General features: G+C 39.4%; 1 protein-coding gene across 2 annotated transcripts in view; it reads left to right on the top strand.

Moving 5' to 3' along the window:
- Positions 1-22,621, top strand: part of WDR33 (WD repeat domain 33) — a 97,419-nt gene that overhangs the window by 27,172 nt on the left and 47,626 nt on the right. For both annotated transcript variants that reach the window (XM_024216846.3, XM_024216847.3), the window contains exons 2-7: positions 5,637-5,861; positions 8,760-8,828; positions 9,289-9,393; positions 10,155-10,250; positions 10,757-10,908; positions 12,721-12,818. In XM_024216846.3, coding sequence (XP_024072614.1) covers positions 5,658-5,861; positions 8,760-8,828; positions 9,289-9,393; positions 10,155-10,250; positions 10,757-10,908; positions 12,721-12,818 — 724 coding nt within the window. In that variant the 5' untranslated portion in view covers positions 5,637-5,657. The remainder of the gene's footprint in view (positions 1-5,636; positions 5,862-8,759; positions 8,829-9,288; positions 9,394-10,154; positions 10,251-10,756; positions 10,909-12,720; positions 12,819-22,621) is intronic.

Raw genomic sequence — 22,621 nt, 5'->3', positions numbered from 1 at the left:
GAGGGCTGGTCAGTCTTTGCCAACCAGATAGTAGGTAGTTTTTAAAGGTCTTGACAGACTATACCCTCATATGACAACTGATCCCAGCCTGGGACCTTAACCTAGTCCTTTCCAGGCTAATGGGGACACCCTTTGAACTGCTTGGAACATGTTCTCTGCTTTACCTTTCATATAAAGGGGCATTCCTGGTAGCAATATCTTCGGCCAGGAGGGTGTCTGAGTTCAAGGCTCTAACATCAGAGCCTCCTTACATGGTGCTCTATAAGGACAAGGTTCAGCTTAGACTGCATCTGGCTTTTCTTCCCAAGGTGGTCTCACAGTTTCATGTTAACCAGAATATCTTTCTTCCAATTTTCTATCCCAAGCCGTATACAAGCAGCAGGGAGCAAAAACTTCATTCATTGTATGTTCGCTGAGCATTATCCTTCTATATCGAATGGACAGTGCAACTATTCAGCTGTTTGTCTATTTTCCATCTTCCCCACTACCCTTTCCTTGGCTGATTGTCCCAGTTGCTTTGCCCAGTCAGTCCCAGTTCTCCACCTGCACTCCAGCTCTTTGTCGATCTGTATCTATTCTCCTTCCACTGGCTCCTTGTCCCAGTCTCCTTGTCCGATCTATGTTTTCCCCCTCCCCCAGCCAACTGACTTCCAGTCCCCTCATGTTTCCCTAACTGGCTCCCAATCGTCTTGCTCACCCACTCCTACCCTCCCACCCAGTTCCCAGTCTCCTAGCCAAAGTTCCTCTTCCTGCCCCCTCCAATTCTTGTATCACCAAACTCCTTGTACCAATATACTACTTTTCCTCCCCTCTTCCTTCAAATCTGACAGCTTCCTCTTTCCCACTGCCTGAGTAGTGGTGGTGGTGGCGGCGGTGAAGAGACATCAAGAGCCCAGGAGAGAGAGGCCTCCTACCCTGTTCTGGAGCACTCATTACAGGGTGAAAAGCCAGCTTTGACCCCCTGTTCCCCTTGGCTGGAGCACACTCAGTAGCTTTGTGGAGATAGCTCATATGTAGTCTGGTCTTCTTTAGGAGCTGTGAAAAGCTTGATCTTGCTTGGTGAGGGCAGAATCTTTGAAGATTTTTAGGTGCTAAAATCTCAGCTGAGCATGTGTGAACTACAGCTTTTCAAAGGCTTATGTTCAAATTAGGATGGTTTTTCATAAAGACTGCAAAAAGCACATCCCTGATGGAAGGGCCACCCCCCCTGCCGTATTTCATGTCCCTGCTCTGAAGCATGGGCTGCTAGAAGTGTTAAAGAAAAGATTGACAGAATATTTTAACAAGGGTAAAACAAAGTTCTACTTCTCTTCTCGCTGTCCTGGTGGTAACAGGTGAGAATTTTGTTATGCATATAAGCAAGTGCAAACAACACTATTAAAGTTTGCTTTTTTTTTAGTTGAGTTTAGGATATTCTGCCTGAATTACTCTCTGACGCCAAGGGATTCCCATCTCCTAGCAAAAGATTAGTAAAATACTGACTGCTTGAAAATTAGGTGACCAGTATTTGTGTCTCAAAGAGGTAATGTTCTGGAACAGTGCTTCTCAAAGCCGGTCCGCCGCTTGTTCAGGGAAAGCCCCTGGCGGTCTGGGCCGGTTTGTTTACCTGCCGTGTCCGCAGGTTCGGCTGATCATGGCTCCCACTGGCCAATGGGGGCTGCGGGAAGGGCGGCCAGCACATCCCTCGGCCCGCGCCGCTTCCCACACCCCCCATTGGCCTGGAGCGGCGAACCGCGGCCAGTGGGAGCCGCGATTGGCCGAACCTGCGGCAGGTAAACAAATTGGCCTGGACCGCAAGGGGCTTTCCCTGAACAAGCGGTGGACCGGCTTTGAGAAGCACTGTTCTAGAACATTACCTCTTTTAGACACAAATACTGGTCACCTAATTTTCAAGCAGTCAGTATTTTACTAATCAAGCGGCGGACTGGCTTTGAGAAGCACTGTTCTAGATCATTTTGAACTGGATTCTCCAGAGGGACTGTTGTTTCATGATCTGACCACTGAACTGAGAAAAAGAAACTTTCAGTTCCTTTTCTGAAATTTTTTGTATTTATCTGTAAAATACCTATGCATGTAAAGAAGATAAGTAGAGATACTTTCAATATGGTATTACATGGGTAAAAACAATGTATTTGGTATATTGTAGATTAATAGGTTCACGAGTAACTAGTTTTACACAAAATTAGTAGTGAAATATTTTTGCAAACATGTAAAGCATATGTAGCTATACAGGTGGAAAGGTTCCTGTAATTAAGGTGAAAGATAACAAGGGCATGGATAATGTTTTTAATAATTAGAGTGAAGAAACAGCTTTTGAAATATAAAAAGGAAGAAGATATAGGATTAGTAAGACTCTGTATAGTAGTAAAAAGTTGAAGATAACACTGAGATTAGGCACCCAAGAGATGAGAAGGATGGTGGAGGCAAGGAGGGAATTAGGTGTACATACCAAAATTACATCTTTCTAGACGTAGTACAGTTTAGTCTTAGCCTGATGTTTGTGTGTTACAGCAACATTGATAAAAGCCATACACTCCTCATGCTGGTTTTAGGGATGTCTAATGCAAGCTGTGATCCATTTCTTATCTTATATTTTATGTTTAGCCACATTTGTAACTGCTTTCTCATTGCTATTATTTATTCTGAATAATGTTGGGAGTGTTTCTGCAAACAGGCTGGATTTTTATCAAAATATACATTGCAGTTGTGTCTCTCCCTCTTCTTCCCCCTTTCCTCCCTCCCCCCCCCCCTCCCCAAGTTGTGTTTCTGACAAAAATATTTTGGCAGTCCCAGGTGGTGTATGGACCTCTTTTCCACTTCCTTGCAATTGTAGCTTGGGAGTTCAATTTTGCATTGACTACTGGGGGGTAAAAGTATATGACTTCTTTGTATTTGAATTCTGTTCATTATGGTGAGAATTTTAGAAGAGATCTGGAAAATATTTTATATTACACTGAAATTCTTTCAGTTTTTCCTTTTCTGTACTGTGACATCTATTCAAGTATCTTCAGAGCCATATAGAAAATGACAACCTTTTATTAAATCTGCCTGCTTTTTAAAAAATTGTTAACTTGTTTTTAAATATGCACATGAATTGCCATAAGTTTTCTAAACTTGTGGTGTGGTGGTGATGTATTTGGAGATATTAATAAAAATCTGATCTTTGAAATTTGTATTGTTAACTGAGTTTAAGAGATGTAAAATCTGAAAGAGTGAGCTGATCTACCTTAAGTCAGTTTATTCTGTTCCCTCCTGTGTTAGGGCAATATTTGGAGGATTGGATGAGGAAGTTTTAGCATCTCCTTTCTCTTGTCTCAAAATAGTTAAAGGTGGGTTTTGAGCATTTACTTTGGATTTGGACTTCCATGTACATCCAAGCTGTTAGCGGTATCCAATAGACTGCCTATTAGATACCTTAGATAAGATGCCTGGATTTTGAAGAGTCCTCTATTTTGTTATGCTGCAGAAGCTTGTATTTGATTTCTCACCCATTCCCAAGTGAACTTATGTACCCACTGCTGCAGTTGTTTTTTGCTTTCAGTGAAGTTTTGTTACACAAAATGCAGTTTTCTCTGATAGAATTCTACAAATGCACATTCTTATTCAATGCCTTTAGTCCCCGTACATATTCAGTCATGTCTGCTTAATCTAATTGTAAAAGCAGCATCCTGCTTTTTACTACTTAAACTTGCGAAGACTAAATTAGATTCTATTCTATATGAAAATATTTAAAAATTTTAAAATATTCGTGTACATCCTCAACAGAATTGTTATCTAGCAATTATACGTGTACAAGGCTTTAGGTTTCAACACATTGTCTGTGAGGTATCTCAAAAATTGTTGGACACAGTAAAGGTTGGTAGGTCCCAAATTTACTTTATTTAAAAAAAAAAAAAGATCTTGGGTATTTGGCTACTTGACAATCCTTCTTTTCCCCAAAACTTGTTTGGTTTTCTTTGAAGATGCAAGATTAGTGCTAGCAATCATCCTTTACCTGGGAGCAATCCTAACATAATAATTTAGTATGTTCATACCATAATGGAAAATGTATGTGCCAGGGAGACTTCATAAAGAGATATTTTTAAGTTTCAAGAATCCCAGTGGTTAAGAACTAGAAATTTTAAAAACTTAAACTGTCAACATCTTGATATCTTCCTATACACATTAAGTGTAAATCTTATCAAACTTCAGGTTTGTTTGTAAAATATGAAGACTTTTTTGAACTCCACTAAATGAAGAAAAAAAAACAACTTACCATGTGAAATTAAATCTGGCAGTTAAATGTTATTTCTTTCTGTACTCCTGTGGCAGCTTTCTCTTCCAACTTTATGGGAACACTTTAATTTAAATCATACTGTAAAACATTTTCTGTTTTATAAACAAATGATTAAAATTGAGGATTTAAAAAACCTTATTTACTTTTCACTGTTAATCTGTCTGCCTTGCAGCTTGAAGATGAGCTGTTCTTCATACACAGGCATCAGCAGTGGTTATAAAAGATACTGTAGGCCAAATTCTGATGTCTGTTATATCTGCATAAAATCCTGTTTTAAGATTATACCCTAAAATGTGCAATTGTATTTGCATAATTTGTGTAGTTGAAAGTGGAATTTGATCTTGCAGCATGTTTTCTACACGTGTATGAAAATAATCTAGATTGGTTTTTCAGAACCCAGGGTAAATTGTTAGGGCTGGCAATTGAAAAATCTCCCTTCTGAACTGAGAATTTGATGTGCTGGCATTGTAGTGTATTTTCAAAAGTGAATTGCTGTGCTTCTACTAGCACAGTAGCAGACTTAATAGTGGCACAATCCTATTTCTGTATCTGTGTCTCTCCCCCCCCCCCCCTCCAGCTCTCTCTCAAATCTTAAACATTAAATATCTCGATCTTGACAAGACTTAAAAAAAAAAAAAGTTCACTATGGAATGGATCCACAATACTTGTGTTTTAAAAACAGGATTTTCCTCCTGTCTCAAGGGACTTCTGTAATATTATTTAATTTGTTTTTTTTTAAAAAGTGTATTTCTTTTAAGACTGCTTAGAAATATCAGGAAATTAAAACTGACTTTCTCCAGCGAGGCAATTTCAAGACTCTAAACGTACAACAATTTGGTTCATATTTGCTCTTTAAAAGCAAATATAATACTTTGGTCTTTGCAAGTTATTCTGGTCTTGATTGTTTAGGAGTATACTTTTTTCTGTGGTTTGTCTCTAAACTGCAATGAATGCTAACTTGGTGTATTTCTGTATAGCAGCTGTGGAATCATGTTTCTCTGCTTGAGCTAGCATATGTCTGTCTATCTGCACTGGGAAACATGCTTCGAGCTGCTGCATAGACAAACGCTTGGTGTGGTGACTGGTCTTGGCAGAAAATTCCACTCTGCCTTAGATGCAAACCATACCTTACTGAACTAAGTTGAAAGTTGCAATTTACAGATTTGAGTTAAGTACTTGCTGAGAGGCAAAGCAAGAATAGGAAGTGCCTATTTGCAAACCTGTTCTCTGAAAAGAGACAGACTTTCATATACCATGTTTACATGAGCAAGTAAAATGATTTCCAGATAGACTTATTTTAACACTTTTAGCAGAAACATATCTTAATTACAGCAGTTGCCTAATATTTTACCTCTTTTAGTGTTTTAGAAACAAGATCGCCATGGCCACAGAAATTGGCTCCCCACCCCGGTTTTTCCATATGCCGAGGTTCCAGCACCAGGCACCTCGGCAGCTGTTCTACAAGAGACCTGATTTTGCACAGCAGCAGGCAATGCAGCAGCTCACCTTTGATGGGAAACGGATGAGAAAAGCTGTGAACCGGAAAACCATAGACTACAATCCCTCTGTAATTAAATATTTGGAGGTAAGTCTAGTTAGTCTACTGTACCAAAGTCTGAATAGTGTTTTCTGAAACTCTGATTATTCAAATTTCAGGTATGTTCAGAGTAGTTTGGGTAATTGGGGATTATTTATAATTGACAGTGTTATTTCAGAAATGTACAGAGTCAGTGAAGCGTGGATAGATGTTGCTCATTCTGAATAAAACAATAAACCTTTAGTTCATATTTGAAATGGAAGATTTACTGTTATATAAAGCTTTTCTGTGAATTCAGATTTGGGACAAGAATTGCATATATTATTACTTTGTTTTGACATTCAAGCTGACCTAAATCATACGTTAATTATGTTAAGATTCATATGATCATTCTTTGTCAACTTTTACTTTGTGGGGAGAAATGATAAATAAAAAAAGCTTGTTTGTCCATAGTGGGCAACAGAAAAGTAGTTGTCATTTTCTATTCAACTGCCTCCTTGAATAAAAAAAACTAATATAGGCTACTCATACCACAAGTCTGTGAACCACCTTGGGCAGTCCTAATGGCTGAGACTACTTTGAACCAAATACTGCAGAAGATATCTTTCCAAGAAAAAATACCCACTTGGCTTTCCAAATTACTTGGGGTATGTCTATGCAGGCAAGTTTCTGCGCCACAAGTTATACCACTTTTATTAGAACGCTGGAAATAAACCGCTGTTGCGTGTCCACACTGTGCTCCTTGTGACGCTGGAGCGCATCCACATAAGCAGCTCTTGCAACGGCAAAGACAGCAGTGCATTGTAGTAGCTATCCCTCTGTGCAACTGGCTGCAGGGTGCTTTGGGAAGGGTTTGCAATGCCTCATGGGGCAGACATAGTGTTATGTGATTCAGGTTTCCCAATCCCATTGTTCCATGGGTATCCTACTACATTGCCAGCTGCTTTTCAACTGAAGGGGCAGGGTAGGGGGGAGGGGGAAGAGTGTGTGTGTGTGTGGAGGAGAGAGACAGTGTTTTTTTGGGTACAGAGTGTCAATATGCTGTCTTGTAAGTTCAGACAGCTGCAGGAAGCAACCAGTCCTGGGGGAGGGGGAAACCCCGACATCAGCTCCTGCCTTCCTCCCTGGGCTCTCTGCACAGATAAATAGATATATACTGTCTCTGTGCTCAATAGCATAAGCATTCCACATTAATGGTTTGCTTTGTGGCCCAGAGCAGATCAGCCAGCACAGCACACAAGGGCTGTCAGAAACTGTGCTTTGAATGGGGAGGGGCGCATGTCTCTGGGGCAGCTGAGTTCAAAACAATGAGTAGAGCGGTCACTTGAGGCATTATGAGACAGCTCAAGAGGCCAATTACAGTGCAGAAAGCAATCAAGTGTCTACACTGGCAATAGAGCGGTGGAGCCTTGGCGCAAGTAGCCTCAGTATAGCTGCGTCTATGCCAGGAGTTTTGTCAGCATAGCTGTATCAGTAGGGGTTGTGTGTTTTTCACACCCGTTGCTTATACAGCTATGTGGGTATATGTTTTAAAATGTACAAGAAGTGTGTAGATATATATTTGAAAAAGAGGTTCCTGTGCCCACCTAGCAACATTTAGAGCCAGGTTTTGAATCCCATACCATCAAAAGTTAAGGCTCCAGGTTCAAACTATCTCCATATTTAACTGATCTGAAATTTTAACTGGTGTGGCATGGGCTTTCATGTTTTTATCACATCATAGTCACCCCAGTCAGAAAATTACATGCCAAAAATATTTATCTAAAATTCTAGCTTAAACTTTGATTCACAGTCAAAACTTGATTGAACCCACAATATCAAGTTAACTTAGGGTGCTAGTCTTAAATTTGCCAAGCTGTGAATCATGCCATGTCTAATAATTGAATACTGTTATGATTGGCAATATAGAATATCATATATATTGGAAGTGAATTTTTTTGTCTTCTGGCCTTTCAAACCCTACCCCACTGTCTGCTCTTGGTGCCCTGACCATAGAAATGTCCTTTCTACGCAAGTACTACTGGATGGAACTCGCTTTAGTTTAGAGGTCATCAATACAGCTCTTACACCCCTCTACCTCATATAACAGGGTTCAGGACCTGCCCCTCTTCCTGGGGCCCACTTGCTGCCCCCAATAAGGCTCAGAGCGGCTTCAGGGTTGTGCAACACCCGTGTCTTTGTTTACTTAAAGTTGTCCCACCACCAGTGTCCATCTATATAGAAGCTTTACAGGATTAGTCACCTCGTTTACAGGCAGAGTCAGCCTTCAGCTAGGAGGCCTCCAGTTCCCTCCCTGACTGACTTCTCCCTGGCTGTCCCCTGCTTTCTGGCTCCCTCCCAGCCTTTATAGCCCTTGGCTTGTCAGGCCAGCAGGTGTTGCCAATCCTCAGGCCGGCATCAGGCCTTTTCCATCAGCCCCAATCTGCTTTCCTTGATTGGAGCTGACCGGGCAGGGCTAATTAGGTGCTTTTGCACCAGCACCCTGCTACAAGGGGTCACTGAAGAGCCAAAGCTCTTAAAGAGTTGAGCAGGAGTATACAGTTCTTTCTGGCCTAGAAACCAAGAGGCCAGGCTTATGTGTCTCTTGTAGTAATGCAGAACATTAAACACAGGATCACTGCCTTCCTAGTATTTTTACACAGAACATTTACTTTCAGTGAATAAATACTTGGAAATCCGCAATCACACTTTCTGTTATGTTATAAATTAATCATTCTTCTGACTTTACATGTTCCTTATAATCTACCTCTATTCTCCATCATCTTACGTAATGTAAAATCTACTAGTTTCCTGAAGCACAAAATTTTGTACTGGATTTGTTCTGAAACTTATGCAGTGCATACTGAAGCTTCCAAATATGCAGTCTGTATAATTCTTCCTACTTTTTGTTCAATAACACTGGAATACAGCAATAATAATAACCAGGAGCTATTTTTTTCTTTCCAGAATAGAGTATGGCAGAGAGACCAGCGAGATATGCGGGCAATTCAGCCTGATGCGGGATATTATAACGATGTAAGTACAAATCTTTATATATGCTTCTAAAATTCTTCTACCTGAAAAGTAGGACTCTGCCTCTGTATACCAAAGTTCTCTATTTGCCCTTGAGAGGTGACTAAGACTTAGAGGGAATCTTCATGCTATGTTCCCCTGCACTAAAGGAACCTTTTTGTCCCAAGGAGAGAGCCTGAAGGTTAATGGACTCTTTCAGTCCTGTTCTAGTGAAGTGAAATTGCTAAAGTTCAGGTGTTGAAAGGTTAATTGCATTTGAGGAGATGATTGTGTGTGTGTTCCTGAGATGGTGAGAGTATTATCTGCTGATTTCAAACTCTGAACATATTTAATTGATTCATTCCTATAATCAAATGCTTGTTTTTCTAGTAATGAGCCTTCTGGGCCTCTGCTTTTCTTGCTTCTTTCCCAAGATGCAGGTTGAAACATTGTTGCTAAAATTCTTTTCTTTCCTCACTTACAGCTGGTCCCTCCTATAGGAATGCTGAATAACCCTATGAATGCTGTAACAACAAAATTTGTTAGGACATCTACCAATAAAGTAAAATGCCCAGTGTTTGTTGTCAGGGTGAGTATTATGTTGGCCTGGGCTAGAAGATTTGTTCCCAGGCGTGATTAGTTAACTGTGAAATATTTGTCTGTAATAAAATTAGAATGGCAAGATAATAAAACTAGAAATGTTTCTAAGTAAAACCATCATGCAGGATTCCAGGTCTTGGGCACCCCAAGGCTTTTTCAAAACCTGGACTGACACGCCTCACCTTTTTCACAGAGGATCCTAGGAACCCTGGGACAATTAATCAATTTATTCACTGTTTGGTTTGTATGTATTTCACCTTCAGTCTAATTTTCTCAAAACTTTTTTTGTACCAATGTGTCTCAACATTATCTTGAGGGAACCAACTCGAAGGAAGAGGGTAGTTCAGTCACGATGCCTGTTCAATCCTTGCAATCTACTAGCTTGCCTGCAAGGGTGCCAGGATTCTAGTAGTAGTGGCATGTTTGATGAGGACACCTGTTCACTAGAACTGGATTGAAGCCATCAAACTCATTTCACATAAGTGATTTGACAGCCACCTTTTGATAACTCTTGGTCACTAGTGTTTTGGGCTGGATTTGAACTGGTGACCTAGAGATGAAAAGCCCTGTTGTATCCTATGACAACCATCTGATATTTTTTTTTTCTTCTTACCTTCCAGTACAGAGTCACTTTATAAATCCAAATGCTTTAGAATCTCATGCAGGCACTTGTATTTTAACAATGCTGAAGGATACAGGAAAGGTGTCTGGGCACTGACTACACAATCTAATTCAATTTTTCTCTTGCAGTGGACTCCTGAAGGGAGGCGCTTGGTCACTGGGGCTTCTAGTGGAGAGTTCACCTTGTGGAATGGATTGACTTTCAATTTTGAAACAATATTACAGGTAACTGCATCCAGCAAGCTGTCTGCATCTTTCTCTGAGATTGTAAAGAATATTGTAGTCCTGCATCTCCACATACTAATCATGGGCTAGTGGACTAAGTTCAGTCCTGAGAGCTAGGAATACCCGAGTACTTATCCTGCGCAGTCCCTGACTCCTGTTGTGATCTTGGGCAATTTGTTTAATGTTTCGAGCTGCATCTCCCTGTCTGAACTATAGAGATAATATTTCTGACTTGTTTTCAAGGGAATATGGTGAGGATTTATTATGTTTTAAGTATTGGAGACACCGTGCAAGTATTTAGCTCTTCACAAGTAAATTGTGCACTGCACTGTGCAAGATACATAAAATAGTCTCTCCCTGAGGAGCTTGCAGATCTAAATATTCTCCGTTTCTTTTATTCCCTTGTCATAAATGTTAAATGTACACGTTCTGAATGACTTTTGTGTTCATGTGGGTTAGGTAACATTTGAACGTATTTGTTAGAAGTTTTATTTTTGACTCCTCAGGCTCACGACAGCCCTGTAAGGGCCATGACTTGGTCACACAATGATATGTGGATGCTGACAGCAGACCACGGGGGATATGTGAAATACTGGCAGTCCAACATGAACAACGTCAAGATGTTCCAGGCACATAAGGAGGCGATTAGAGAGGCCAGGTTTATACACAATATACCATTTTCTGTAGTACCTATTTCCATAATTAGACTGTTCTCTAAGTGTATTCTGGGTGCAGAGATGCATGGGTTCTGTCAGATTCTGGGAAACTTCATGCACCAAGTAAACACAATATTTTCTTTTGTTTCCACATTCTCACCGTTTTGCTGGCAACTTTCTGAAATAGTATTGTCCCAGTATCTGCCTCTGCAATATGTTAGAGATGTATTTGTCTGCCGCATTTTGCACTGGTATTCTTTTCATTTATATATGGTGACGATGTGTATCAGTTATTCCTTTTTATACGGACTGTGTAAGACAACAATTTCAAATAAAGAATTCAGTCTTTAATAATCTAACTGAATAAAATATAAAACCTTCAGAAACAAAACACCTGCATAGTTCTCACAAAATAATAATAATAAAAAAAAAGCTAAATAAAGTGAAGAACTGCTTGGCTTGGTGAGGCCAAGGTTTCCACTAATACTGAAGACCCACACAGATTGCCACATCCAGAAGTCTAATGTTAACATTGAATGGGTTCTTAAGCTTTGAAGCTGTAAGCAGACCATTGAAAAGAAGATTGTAGGACATTTTCCTGATTCAGTGTTGATACCTCAGTTGTGCAAATGTATATTTTATATAAAAATGGAGTTAAGTGATATTTTCAGTAAGATGTATATGAAAGATGTTTCTAAAGTAAATATGGATGAATCTTTTAGTAAGATATGTAAAGAGAAGAAATGTTTTTTAAAGTAAACCTGAAGAGGAGCTGCAGACCCAAAATAAATCTAAAGCAGTGTTTTTTCAGATTGGGGTGCTGCCCCTTGGTGGTAAGAGGTTCACTGCCACAGAAACACTTTCTATTGAGGTCACCACTTTCCCCTCTGATAAGATTCAGGATTTCTTGACAGTTTGATTTACAAGACATGCGTACATTGGATGCAGTTATTGGTTTAGTGTATCATGTCCATACACTGAATTTCTCCAACAGTAAGCCCCTTCCCGATCATAAAGATCCAGGATTTCAAGGGGATTGCTGTTGAATTAACTGAACAGAGACTCTTCCTTGGTCATTCGCTGCACCAGAATGGAAGTGGCTGCTTGTCAGTTGCTGGAGATGGTCTGACCTTAATCACGTGGCTAAATAACCTCACACTTTTCCCAGTGGCTTTCATCAAGCAATATTGATAAATTTGGAAGCATCTTCCATGGTTGTAGAATTCTAACTTCATTTCACAGAGGGGAAAATCTTCCCTCTATTCCTTTTCATATGTGTGGAACATGTTTTATATAAGAATTTTTCAGCAACCAGTCCAACTGCTAGTAGCAGTAGCCTCTTCCTATTTCCCACCTTCCCTTATTTTTGCTTGTCTTGCTGCAAGGCACCTGTGGCTGAAGAGGAAATTTACTCTTAGTGCTCTCCCCCATGCTTCTGCACAGTGTCACTTTACCACTATCAACGGCGTGAAAGTCTAGGGCTGCAGTTGCTATTAAGTCAGTTTTGTGTTGCTGCTGGTCTCACAGAGAAGGTGCTGCTGTGTACAGTCATAGGTAGGATAGTGCTAAATATAAATTCTGGATTTTCCCACTTGACTGGGGATCAAAATGCAGAAGTAAATCCTAAACTAAATTCAAAGTCTTCTGATGGAAATGTGTCAAATGGCAGACACTATGTTTAATTAGTGGCCCTTATGTTCAAATGCCTCTTTCAATGTATAACACCTTACAATTTAATTTTGCCCTGTCTGCGAAGCATAGATATTCTGTTAAATGCTGACTTCTTTCCCCTGCTGTGTGTCTTCATGTAACAGTTTCTCACCCACGGATAATAAATTTGCTACATGCTCTGACGACGGCACTGTTAGAATCTGGGACTTTCTACGTTGCCATGAGGAGAGAATTCTTCGAGGTATGTGTGCAAATAGTACTGATTGGGATATTTCAAGAGGGGGAAACCTTTTTGTAATTAAGTGTTCACAATACAGAAATATCAGCTTGTCTCCATTTTTCCTATGACATCCCTACCTTAAATCCTCCAAACAGATAATGCCACCAGGAAAACGGATACTTCAGTTGGCCACTGTTTCTCATATCTCCCAGTGTCCAGACAGCTTTTCAGATTTACATTACCCATGTTTACCGCCTGTTTAAACTCTTTAGATTTTGGAGTTTGGTATAAAGATGCTTTCCTAATCCTGGTGTTGGCAGAAGCAGCTGTTAGGAAGGCAAATATATTCCTAATCTTTCATCAGTGCTTAGTAACTGTGACAACATTTGCTCCAGAGTACACACATTGTCATGCAGAATGTGCTGTTTTTCAGAGAAGTAACTTTGAAAACACTCATTTGACTCCAATTTATTCTAAGGCAAGTCAGTTACTCCTTATCTGTGTGGAACATAACTAGGTGAACAAAAAACACTAAGTTTTGATCACACCACACTCTGCACATGTTAAATGTCTTGGCTTCTCAGTTCAGAAATAGTGTCTGTGAGAGGACACTTATGAATCCTTTCCATTAGATACAGTTCAGGAGCTTTCTACCTCTTTTTCTGCAATCTTGTTTAGTAGCAATAGCCTATATAAATCATTCCTTTCTTTCCGAAGATGCCACTTAATTTTCTGAGTTCATCTGCTAATGTTCATATATTGGACCAGTGCGATATAGTAGATGTAACAGGATGAAATATCATTAAGGGCTGTATTAATATTGCTGTCATGTCACGAGATATGAATGGGATGTCGGCATGCAGACAGTCTGCAAGGAAGATGACTTTAACAAAACACTGGAACTCTTGGCCTTGGTGCCTGAACTCATTTGACATTTGCCAATGCAGAGGTTTTAAAAACCTTATATATCACACTTGGACTTGCACCATTTTACAAAAGAGAATATTCCCTGCTTCTCTTGGACTCTATTCTGATTTTTACTGTTATATTATCCCTTTGAACCTCACTACTGTTGAAGCCTAGTATTTCAATATAGTCTTGCTTTCATGATTTTTCCATCAGAAACATCACTGCAGGAGTTTCTGTTCCTTTCAGGAGTTGACAAACAGATTTCTAGGGCATATTGTTGGTATTACAGTTATCTCTAGAGGCACCAATCAGGTTGGGGACCATTGTGCTGTCTGCTGTACAAAAGATCAAATTCTGTACTGATGTATATTCCATGCAATCACATTAACTATTCAGTTGGATTGTATAAGGGAGGAGCGATTACATCTGTGCAGAGTTCAGTCCAGTGTGTAGGTCTTGCATTAATTTCACTACTCTTTCCCTATCATCTATGTTCTTCTGCATAGAGGTCTCTTAGGCCAAGGGAACAAATGACTTAAGAATTTCAGGCCAGTATATAATGATACTTGTACTGTATTTCCTTCTGTTGTTTCATTTACTTAGAGATTGGGATTGTGTGTACATTCTAGATATAGTTTCATTTTTAAATACACTATAAAATTGTCAGAGTGAAATCCATCATATTTATATATAGCAAAATAGTTGTATAGAGAGAATAGGGCTTGTACCGTCACTGTCCATATAGTGTATGTACAATACACTCCTTTTTTACTGACTTTATGTAAATCAGCAGTATTGCCAGATGTTCACCACCTGACATAATAGAGCACATGGATTCTTGAGAGAACCTTTACTTTTGCTTGCGGAACAAAAAACCTTTCTAAAAGTGGTGGAAAATGTGATCTCTTCATTCAGGAGTGCAAGATGGATTTTTCTGGTGCCCTGTGCTGTATATCTGATTAAAGGAACTATATGAGAGCCTGTTACATGTCCTCAGTAGAGAGAGATGTAATACGGGCGTTCTTGCTCCAAACCTTCCTTTATCTTCTGCCCCATATTGAAGTTTTAAAGTATTATTTAGGATGATTGCCTGAAAAATTTTCAATCAAGTACAGATTTTAGAACATACGCATCCCCCTACCATGATGGTTGTCTTAAAAGATTTGTATTCACTTAAAAGTTTTCAGCAAGTAAAGTTGCAGAGGGCTGTGTGCAAATTAGAATCCTAAAAGGATTTAATTAAGACTAACTGATATCAATACACCTCTCACGCTTTGACCTGTCCGGTTATGTCTGTATATATTGTTTGATCAAGAATGATGGTATACTTCCTGTTCTCACTCAAACCGTTCTTCAAGTATTCTGGTTAATACTAATGCCATTGAAGTTCAACACAATTAAGGGAATGCTCTGATGTAGTTTAGGCCCAAAATTTGATTCTTAAAATATTACACTATCCTCCAGCTTATGAATATCTGTTTATAAAAAATAGAAGACTCCCAACACTTCATTATCAGACTGTACATAAAAAATCCATTCTCTGAGAGGCCAAATGTCAATAAGTTCTTCCTGCTGATTCTGCAGCAGCAAGCTAATCAAACTATTTCAAAACCAGCCTGAGGATCTTGCACAATGCACTACCATGCTGCTGTAGCACATTTCTAGTTTGCTTCTAGATTAGCAGGGCCAGAGAGTACAACAAAGTCAGGCTCATCTCTGGTATAAGATGATGATACTCTATTGACTTAATGCTTTTGCTCACTGGGGAAGTGACCAAGTTTGTTCATCCCCATTAGGGGAGGAAATGCTTGATATTGCTCTTTGGGAACAATTCTAGCCAGGTTGGGAGTGGTGCCGATGGACTGACCTTCAGTTGCAGGAGGGGAGGAGAGAGAGAGAGAGAGATATGAGGAGACGGGGTTTGAGGAATTCTAGAGAAACATGTTGTGTCATCACTGAAGGTAGTCAAAGAACCATTATTATTTTGGTTTCATTAGAAACGGGGGCAATTAGCAGTTGTCAAATGGAAAAACACAAATGTAGAAGTTAGGGTGACCTCTTTGTGCCTTATTTTGCTTTAAGTTGTAAAAAGGACTGAATTAAAGAAAAAAGCCTGACTCAATCCTTTTAGCCTCAATTGCTCAGCTTTCATTCTTTTGATGTCATTGTCTTGCCATTTCTTCAATTACTGTAGTCTTTCAGGGCCGACAAGACCTAACTTATTTTTTAACATTCGAAACTCATTTGGTTTCTAAAAAAATAGTTTCAAGCTTATATTCTAATCTACATCATAAAGAAAGTAAAAAGGACAAAAGCTTCTTTTTTTGCTTTGTATGTCACTGATAAGAAATTTATCTTGAAGGAGATTTCACGTTGGAAAGAACTTGAAATAAGAACAGTGGTACAAACAACATTTCACCTTAGTAATAGTTGTGATGTTACAAATTTGTCAATATGAAAACATGACTGGATCAAGTAGGAAGTTAAAATAGACTGGATTAGAGTCAAGACCTTGTTTATACATAAACAGTTTTATACAGTTTTTGATAATTTTTAAGTGAGGAAAGAAAATTGTATGGAAAGTCAATAAATTAAGTCTTGCATGAAAGCATTTTTTTGGGCCTTTCTAAAGGCATTTCTGTTAGGGCAGGTGAAACAAAAATAAGTCTTTGGTCTAAAGGTTTTGTTATATGACTCACAAATCAAGGATTTGTGCTTCTAACACCTCTTTTCTCTGTGACAGCTTACATGTTCACATTTTTGTAGGAACACTTGTTCCATCTGAAATGGGTGTGCAAAAATTATATGTAATAAACTTCTGGTGTTGTTTTATTTTCTAGGAGACTAAGGTAGCTAGCCATTGACTTTACTGAGAGGGCTTGAATCCCAGGATGTTGGGCTCGAGCTAATGGGGCAAGGCAGGTGTTTAAATCCCATTTGTAGTAAACATGCCATTCTAAATTATACACAACAGTATGAACAGAAATCATAGGTTAGGATACACCATTTTTCTTAAATATACTAGTTATGTTATAATTGTCTACTTAAAATCGAGAGCCTTCGTATATAACACAATTGATAGTAATATTAAAATTCATATTGGGCCAAATTTTCTTCCTTTTTCTACCTATTGAAATCAGTGGGATTGTGCTTGTGTACTTGAGAGAGAGATTTGGCCCATTGTATCTAGTGGATAAAATACATACTGTTATTAGTTATGTAATATAACAGGAAGAAATTGTAAGTTGCAAACATTGGAAAGAGCTGAAGTCCAGCTCTGTTACTAAATATGTTAGCCAGTTAAATTACTGGTCTTTGATCCAAAGAAGACTCAGAATATTCTGGGTGACTATTGCTTGGCTTTGCACTTACGTTGCCAGAACATACCATAGTATTGTAAATAATGAATACAAGCAGTAGCTTTGAGTACTTTCATCAACCTCTTATTCTAGTTCTCTTTAAGCAAGATTATACAGTTACAGGGACTTTTGAGAGAGACACACCTAAAATGCAGTTGACCTAAAACCTATCAGGAATGCCCAAAGACTGCTATCCAGAATTGGATGAACTGTGCACTGGGGGATGCAGTCATTTGTTTTGAACCCTAATCTGTTTATCCTTAAAGCCACAAGCAGACAAGAAAAATAACTTTTCCACTGGTCTAAAGCTTTCAGAGCTATAATTCATATCCAGAATGAAATAGGCAATATATTGAGCAATTTTGCCTTTGTACTGTATTAAAAATTGAGCCACCTTGCTGTGTTTGATTCTGGGTTGTGTTTTGCTTGGGTCTCACTACTTTTGATGTATGTAGTCCCATAAGTGTTGGCCTGAGAAATGTATATACGCTCTTCATACATACTCTGCAAATGTATTCCAAAGCTTATCTTAGTAACAAGGTTCATCAGAATTCAGCATTCAAACAGAACAGCAATTCTCATTTCAAACTTAGTTTTTTTAAACTTACTTTTAATCATATTCACTACACTTAACTCCTTTTTCATATTTCACTTTTTGATAGCAGTTGCAATGCAGTACTGTAGTATGTAGAAAATATCCAGCTCCTCCTAAAGTTGCAAATCTGTCAGGCACCCTTCCCAGAAGTGGTGAGTCATGAAAAAGCATTGTAATAAGATGCACTTTAACAAAGATACAAAAGGATTGTGTGTGTAGCTGAAATGCAGACTTACTATGTTGTGCTTTCCTAATTTTTTTTAAAAAAAGCTTTCATAGTGTTTTGTTATGCCAGGTCTTGGTGAATCTTGTATTCATATCACCATAAAATTTGCAGTAACAAATTTCTCAAAACCTCGTCTGCTTTCAGAGACTCCTGGCACACCTAACCTCCTGTGTTAATACTGTCTAATTGTCTTAGAGCAGGGGTGGCCAACCTGACCCTGAGAAGGAGCCAGAATTTACTAATGTACATTGCCAAAGAGCCGAAGTAATACATCAGCAGCCCCCCATGAGCTCCTCACCCCCGGCTCCCAGCCACCAGCAGCTCTGCCATTCAGTGCCTCCCCCTCACTCCCCACACCTCCCGATCAGCTGTTTCATGACATGCAGGAGGTTCGGCAGGGGAGTGAGAGGAGCGAGGGCATAGCAGGCTCAGGGGAGGGGGCGGGATAGAGGGGACAGGCTCTGAGCAATGAGCACCCCCTGGCACATTGGAAAGTTGGCGCCTGTAGCTCCAGCCCCAGAGTTGGTGCCTATATAAGGAGCCGCATATTAACTTCTGAAGCCACAGGTTGGCCCCACCTGTCTCAGAGCAAGAGCTTCTGGTTATCATTCTGGGTATATTTAGTCTCCCATTTCCCCCCTGTGTTTATGGATAGCTGTTTGGGAGAGGTGAAGGTTCACATTCCAGGTACCATTGTCCCAGGCAAGTGATGTATTCCAAGGATTTTTGAGGTTGCCTGGTTTAAAATAAGTCCTCTGAAAGCTGGTTTGTGCAGAAGGCCAGTGATGTAGGGATTGATAGGGAAAGTTTAAAAGGGGATGGGTATTCTTGGATTTCTCTCCTGTATCCATCTATGAAATAGAATGATAAATTCATTTTTTCTCCCTGGCAAGGTATTAGCCAAAGGCTTTTTCATATAGTAACTTGGGTGATTATAAGCCACCATAGTTTCTTTTAAACTCTGTTCTAGTATGATTATTCAGAGTTTATAAGTCACTATGGCTTCTTCCAATTCTATAAATTACTATAAGGAAATGCCTTTTGCTCATATCTTTAATGCCTTTGCTTTGACTGGGGGAGAAGTTGAATTTCCCAGTCAGGCATAAGAAAGTAATCTGGGAGCTCCCATTCCACACCAAAAAAAAAGTAGCACGTGTGCGTACTGGAACTCAATGCAATAGTGATAAAATGTAGTAATATTTTCATATGCTCACAAGTTTGGAAACAATAAGAGGCTGGGTCTGCTGCCCTTTTGTTGAGTAACACCTCATTCCATACGTAGTCCTATTGAAACAACTCTGAAGAACTCAGCTTTTTCCAGTCAATATATTCTGCTTCTGGATCTGCTTTGGGTTGTAAAATCTCTTGGAGCTTCATTCTAAGTTTCTGATTCTTTTTACAGTTTAATTTCTGAAAGACTTTTTCATTTATGTGATTGGTTTTATTTCCCCGATAGGGCAGCAACATTCCTTATTGGCTTTTGGAAGAAATGCAGTCTAGTAATTGAGAGGCGGTTGGGAACAATTATTCTTGAGTTTTGTTCCCAGTTCTGCACTGACTTGCTATGTAGCTTTGGACAAACCTCCTAATATCTGTGTGCTTCAGTTTACTCCTCTGTGATTCTGCTACATACGGTAATAAAAGTACTTGCCTATCTTATGAGTGTTGGAAAATCCACAGCCCTGAGTGACCTAGTTATATCGACCTAACCCCCGGTATAGACAGTGCTATGTCGATGGGCGGGCTTCTCCCATCAACATAGTTAATGCCTCTTGGGGAGGAGGAATATCTACGCTGGTGGAAACTCCTGTTGGCATAGGTAGTGTCGTCACTAAATGCTGCAAGCTGCACCGCTGTAAGTGTAGATAAGCCCTCAGTATGCCGTTTGTCCAAATTCCAAAAGACTTAATTGGTGGTTCAACTCCTACAGTTAAATGGAAATTTTGAACAACTGGGAAGCGGAACCGTGGCTCTGGGAGGGGGGACATGGACAGGACTAAGGGAGCCGAGACTGGGGCCGTAGCTGGGGGCCAGGCGCTGGGGCAGCAGCCAGGGCTCCAGGCACGGGCCAGCAGCCGGGGCCAGGAGCGGTGCTGAGTGGCGCTCCCTCTCCATCTCCAATGGGGGATGGCACAGGCCCCAGCTGTGCCCTCCCTGAATGTTCTTCCGTGCCCCCCTAGTGAAGCGCACCCCACAGTTTGAGGACCTCTGCACTAGAATGCAGGTGTTCTTGTGCGGCTGTTTATTTACAGCCTCAGCCGATTGTGGTACTGAGATAGGATCTTGAAGTTCTAGTGGCTTTTCTGGCTTGTTTCTATAAAAATATATTTCCACTGTTCTTGTGACCCATCTTTGTAGCATTTTGTTTCAGAAGGTAAGCCAGAGAACACTCCTGTAGTTTTAATAAAATAATCAGTCCAGCCCCGTTGAATTGCTAGCCAATACAGATATTCTGCTAATTATCACAAAAATAAGGATCAACTTAGAATCATAGAACTATAGCATTAGAAGAGGACTGCAAGGATTATATAGACTACCCCTCTGCCAAGATGCAGGATTTGTTGTGTCTAAACCATCCAAGACAGATGTCTGTCTGGCCTCTTTTTGAAAACCTCCAGTGAAGGAGCTTCTAAACTTAAATTATATTTTAGGGAGACTGATTTGCTTTTAAAATGATACATTCCGACTCTTGCTCACAGTGTCTCCTCTCAACACCCGATTCACCTACCAATACGGAACAAGATTCTTAGTTCTTAAGTGCTTTTGTTTTTATTTTTTTAATTGCTCATTTTTGTAGTAACTACTGTGTAAGCTACCTTAAAGTCTCATGTTTTCTTTCAAAAATATTTTTATTTGAAACAGTCCTTTTAATCCCCTTTCAGCAACACACAAAAGGGAAACCCAGTTAGGGGACTGGAAAGTATGTTACCCTATATCCTGTATGTAAATTCTGCTCCCAAATACCGATAGCTGTTGTGACTATTCCAGCTGAAGATCAAATTCAGCATTCCAAAAGATTTTCAGGAATGAGTTTGTTTTAAATCTTACACCTTTTGGAAACTTTCTATATAATTCCATTTTAAAATGTCTGGAATTTCTTTGGAGGATTGATCTAGTTCAGGGGGAGTCTTCTCTGGAAACATTCTATAAACATTTTTCTCTAGAATTGCTCTGTTTCTATAGACACTGTTCAGATGGCTGCTATATAGATTTTCACAGGCTCCAGGATTGACAATGATAGATTATGTAGTAAAGGAACTGAATAGCTGAAAAGCCTTCAATTCTGTCATTCCATGTATCCTAGTTATGCTGCACTATGTAAAATTTACATAGTATCTACTTAAGTTTGTTTATACTTTTGTGTATTTTTGTTTTTAAACTAAAAGTATTATCCAGTTGTCATTTAAGCTATATAATGATGGGCCTGTCCAGTGTTCCAGCAGATGTTTAATGCACGACACATTGGATCTAGGATTGCCAGTTTTGGTTGGACGTATTCCTGGAGGTCTCATCACATGACATAATCTTTAATTCCTGGGGAATTGGCAACCCTAATTGGATCTGTGTACAAAAAGGTTATTACACATGTCACTTAAGTCTTATGATTGACCCTGTTTGGAAGACATGGCTATCCTTTAATAAATGTTTTGTTTTAATTATTCAGCATTAGTTTGGTAATTCATAGGAGGGAAAGTACTTTTGTTTTTAAAATTTAAGTACTAAAAGACCCACAGTCTTTCAGTATGAAAACTATATGCTGTAATTGTTCTTGTTGTATTTATAATATATATTCACTTTTGGATCTTTAGCTCCTATGTGATACGTCCAGGCTACTTTGTAGCATAAAATATTCATAAGCAGTTCCTTTTGAGAAGTACAAGAAAACTCCAGGACACCCCTCTCTCTCCCCCTCCTTCCCCCCAGGAGTATAAAGAGATAAAACTTGGTTGATGACATGATCCCCAATCCTATTGGGAAAAGTAGGTGAATAAATACAGCTTTTGGTATAAATTAACTATAAAAATCACATGAAGGTTATATATTTAAAAAGGGTTAGAAATGGAAAGTTAAGATTCTTATGGTAACATTTAAAATTTACCCACGCAGTATTCTTCAGAGGTATTTAAATAATATTTTTATATATTTCTTCAAAAATGCCAACTTTACAGGAATCATACTTTTGGCTCTTGTTTCTCCAGAATGAGACAGGCTGGGAATTCGAGCTCTATGATTTTTATCCTTCTGAGTCACTGATAACTGAGCAAATATCCATTCTCACCCTCACCCTCTAACTTGCTGATGAATTGGGATTGACTCAGGTCCTTCTAGAACTTTCTTTATTAGATTTTTCTTGACCTCGGTCAGCTAAAGACCTCTTTGTCGGAGCTATGCATCAGATTACCATTCATGCTCCATCTCTGCTGATTGTGCTTGGTTTGAACAGAAGTGTATCCTCAGTCCCAATAAAATTTAATACTTTTAAAAAACTGTTTGTGGTGTTTGGTTTAGTTGGCCCTGACACACTGGGACCATGGTATTTTTTTCTGCTTTTGTTTGGACTATCAATTTGGTATTCATATGCTTCTGTGCTCAGTTGAGCCAGTTTTTGATGGGCCTAGGCACAGTGTTGGTTTTGATTTACATACATTTGATGCTTCATTTTAGCTTTGCAGGACATTCCCCTTTGAGGTTTGCGCTAAGCTTCTCTGAGATGCTTTGAATGCTTTAGCAGTTG

This window comes from Terrapene carolina, unplaced genomic scaffold (assembly GCF_002925995.2).
Source record: "Terrapene carolina triunguis isolate 2854851 unplaced genomic scaffold, T_m_triunguis-2.0 Scaffold88, whole genome shotgun sequence".
Lineage (NCBI taxonomy): Eukaryota > Metazoa > Chordata > Testudines > Emydidae > Terrapene > Terrapene triunguis.
This window is presented reverse-complemented; position numbering and strand designations above follow the sequence as displayed.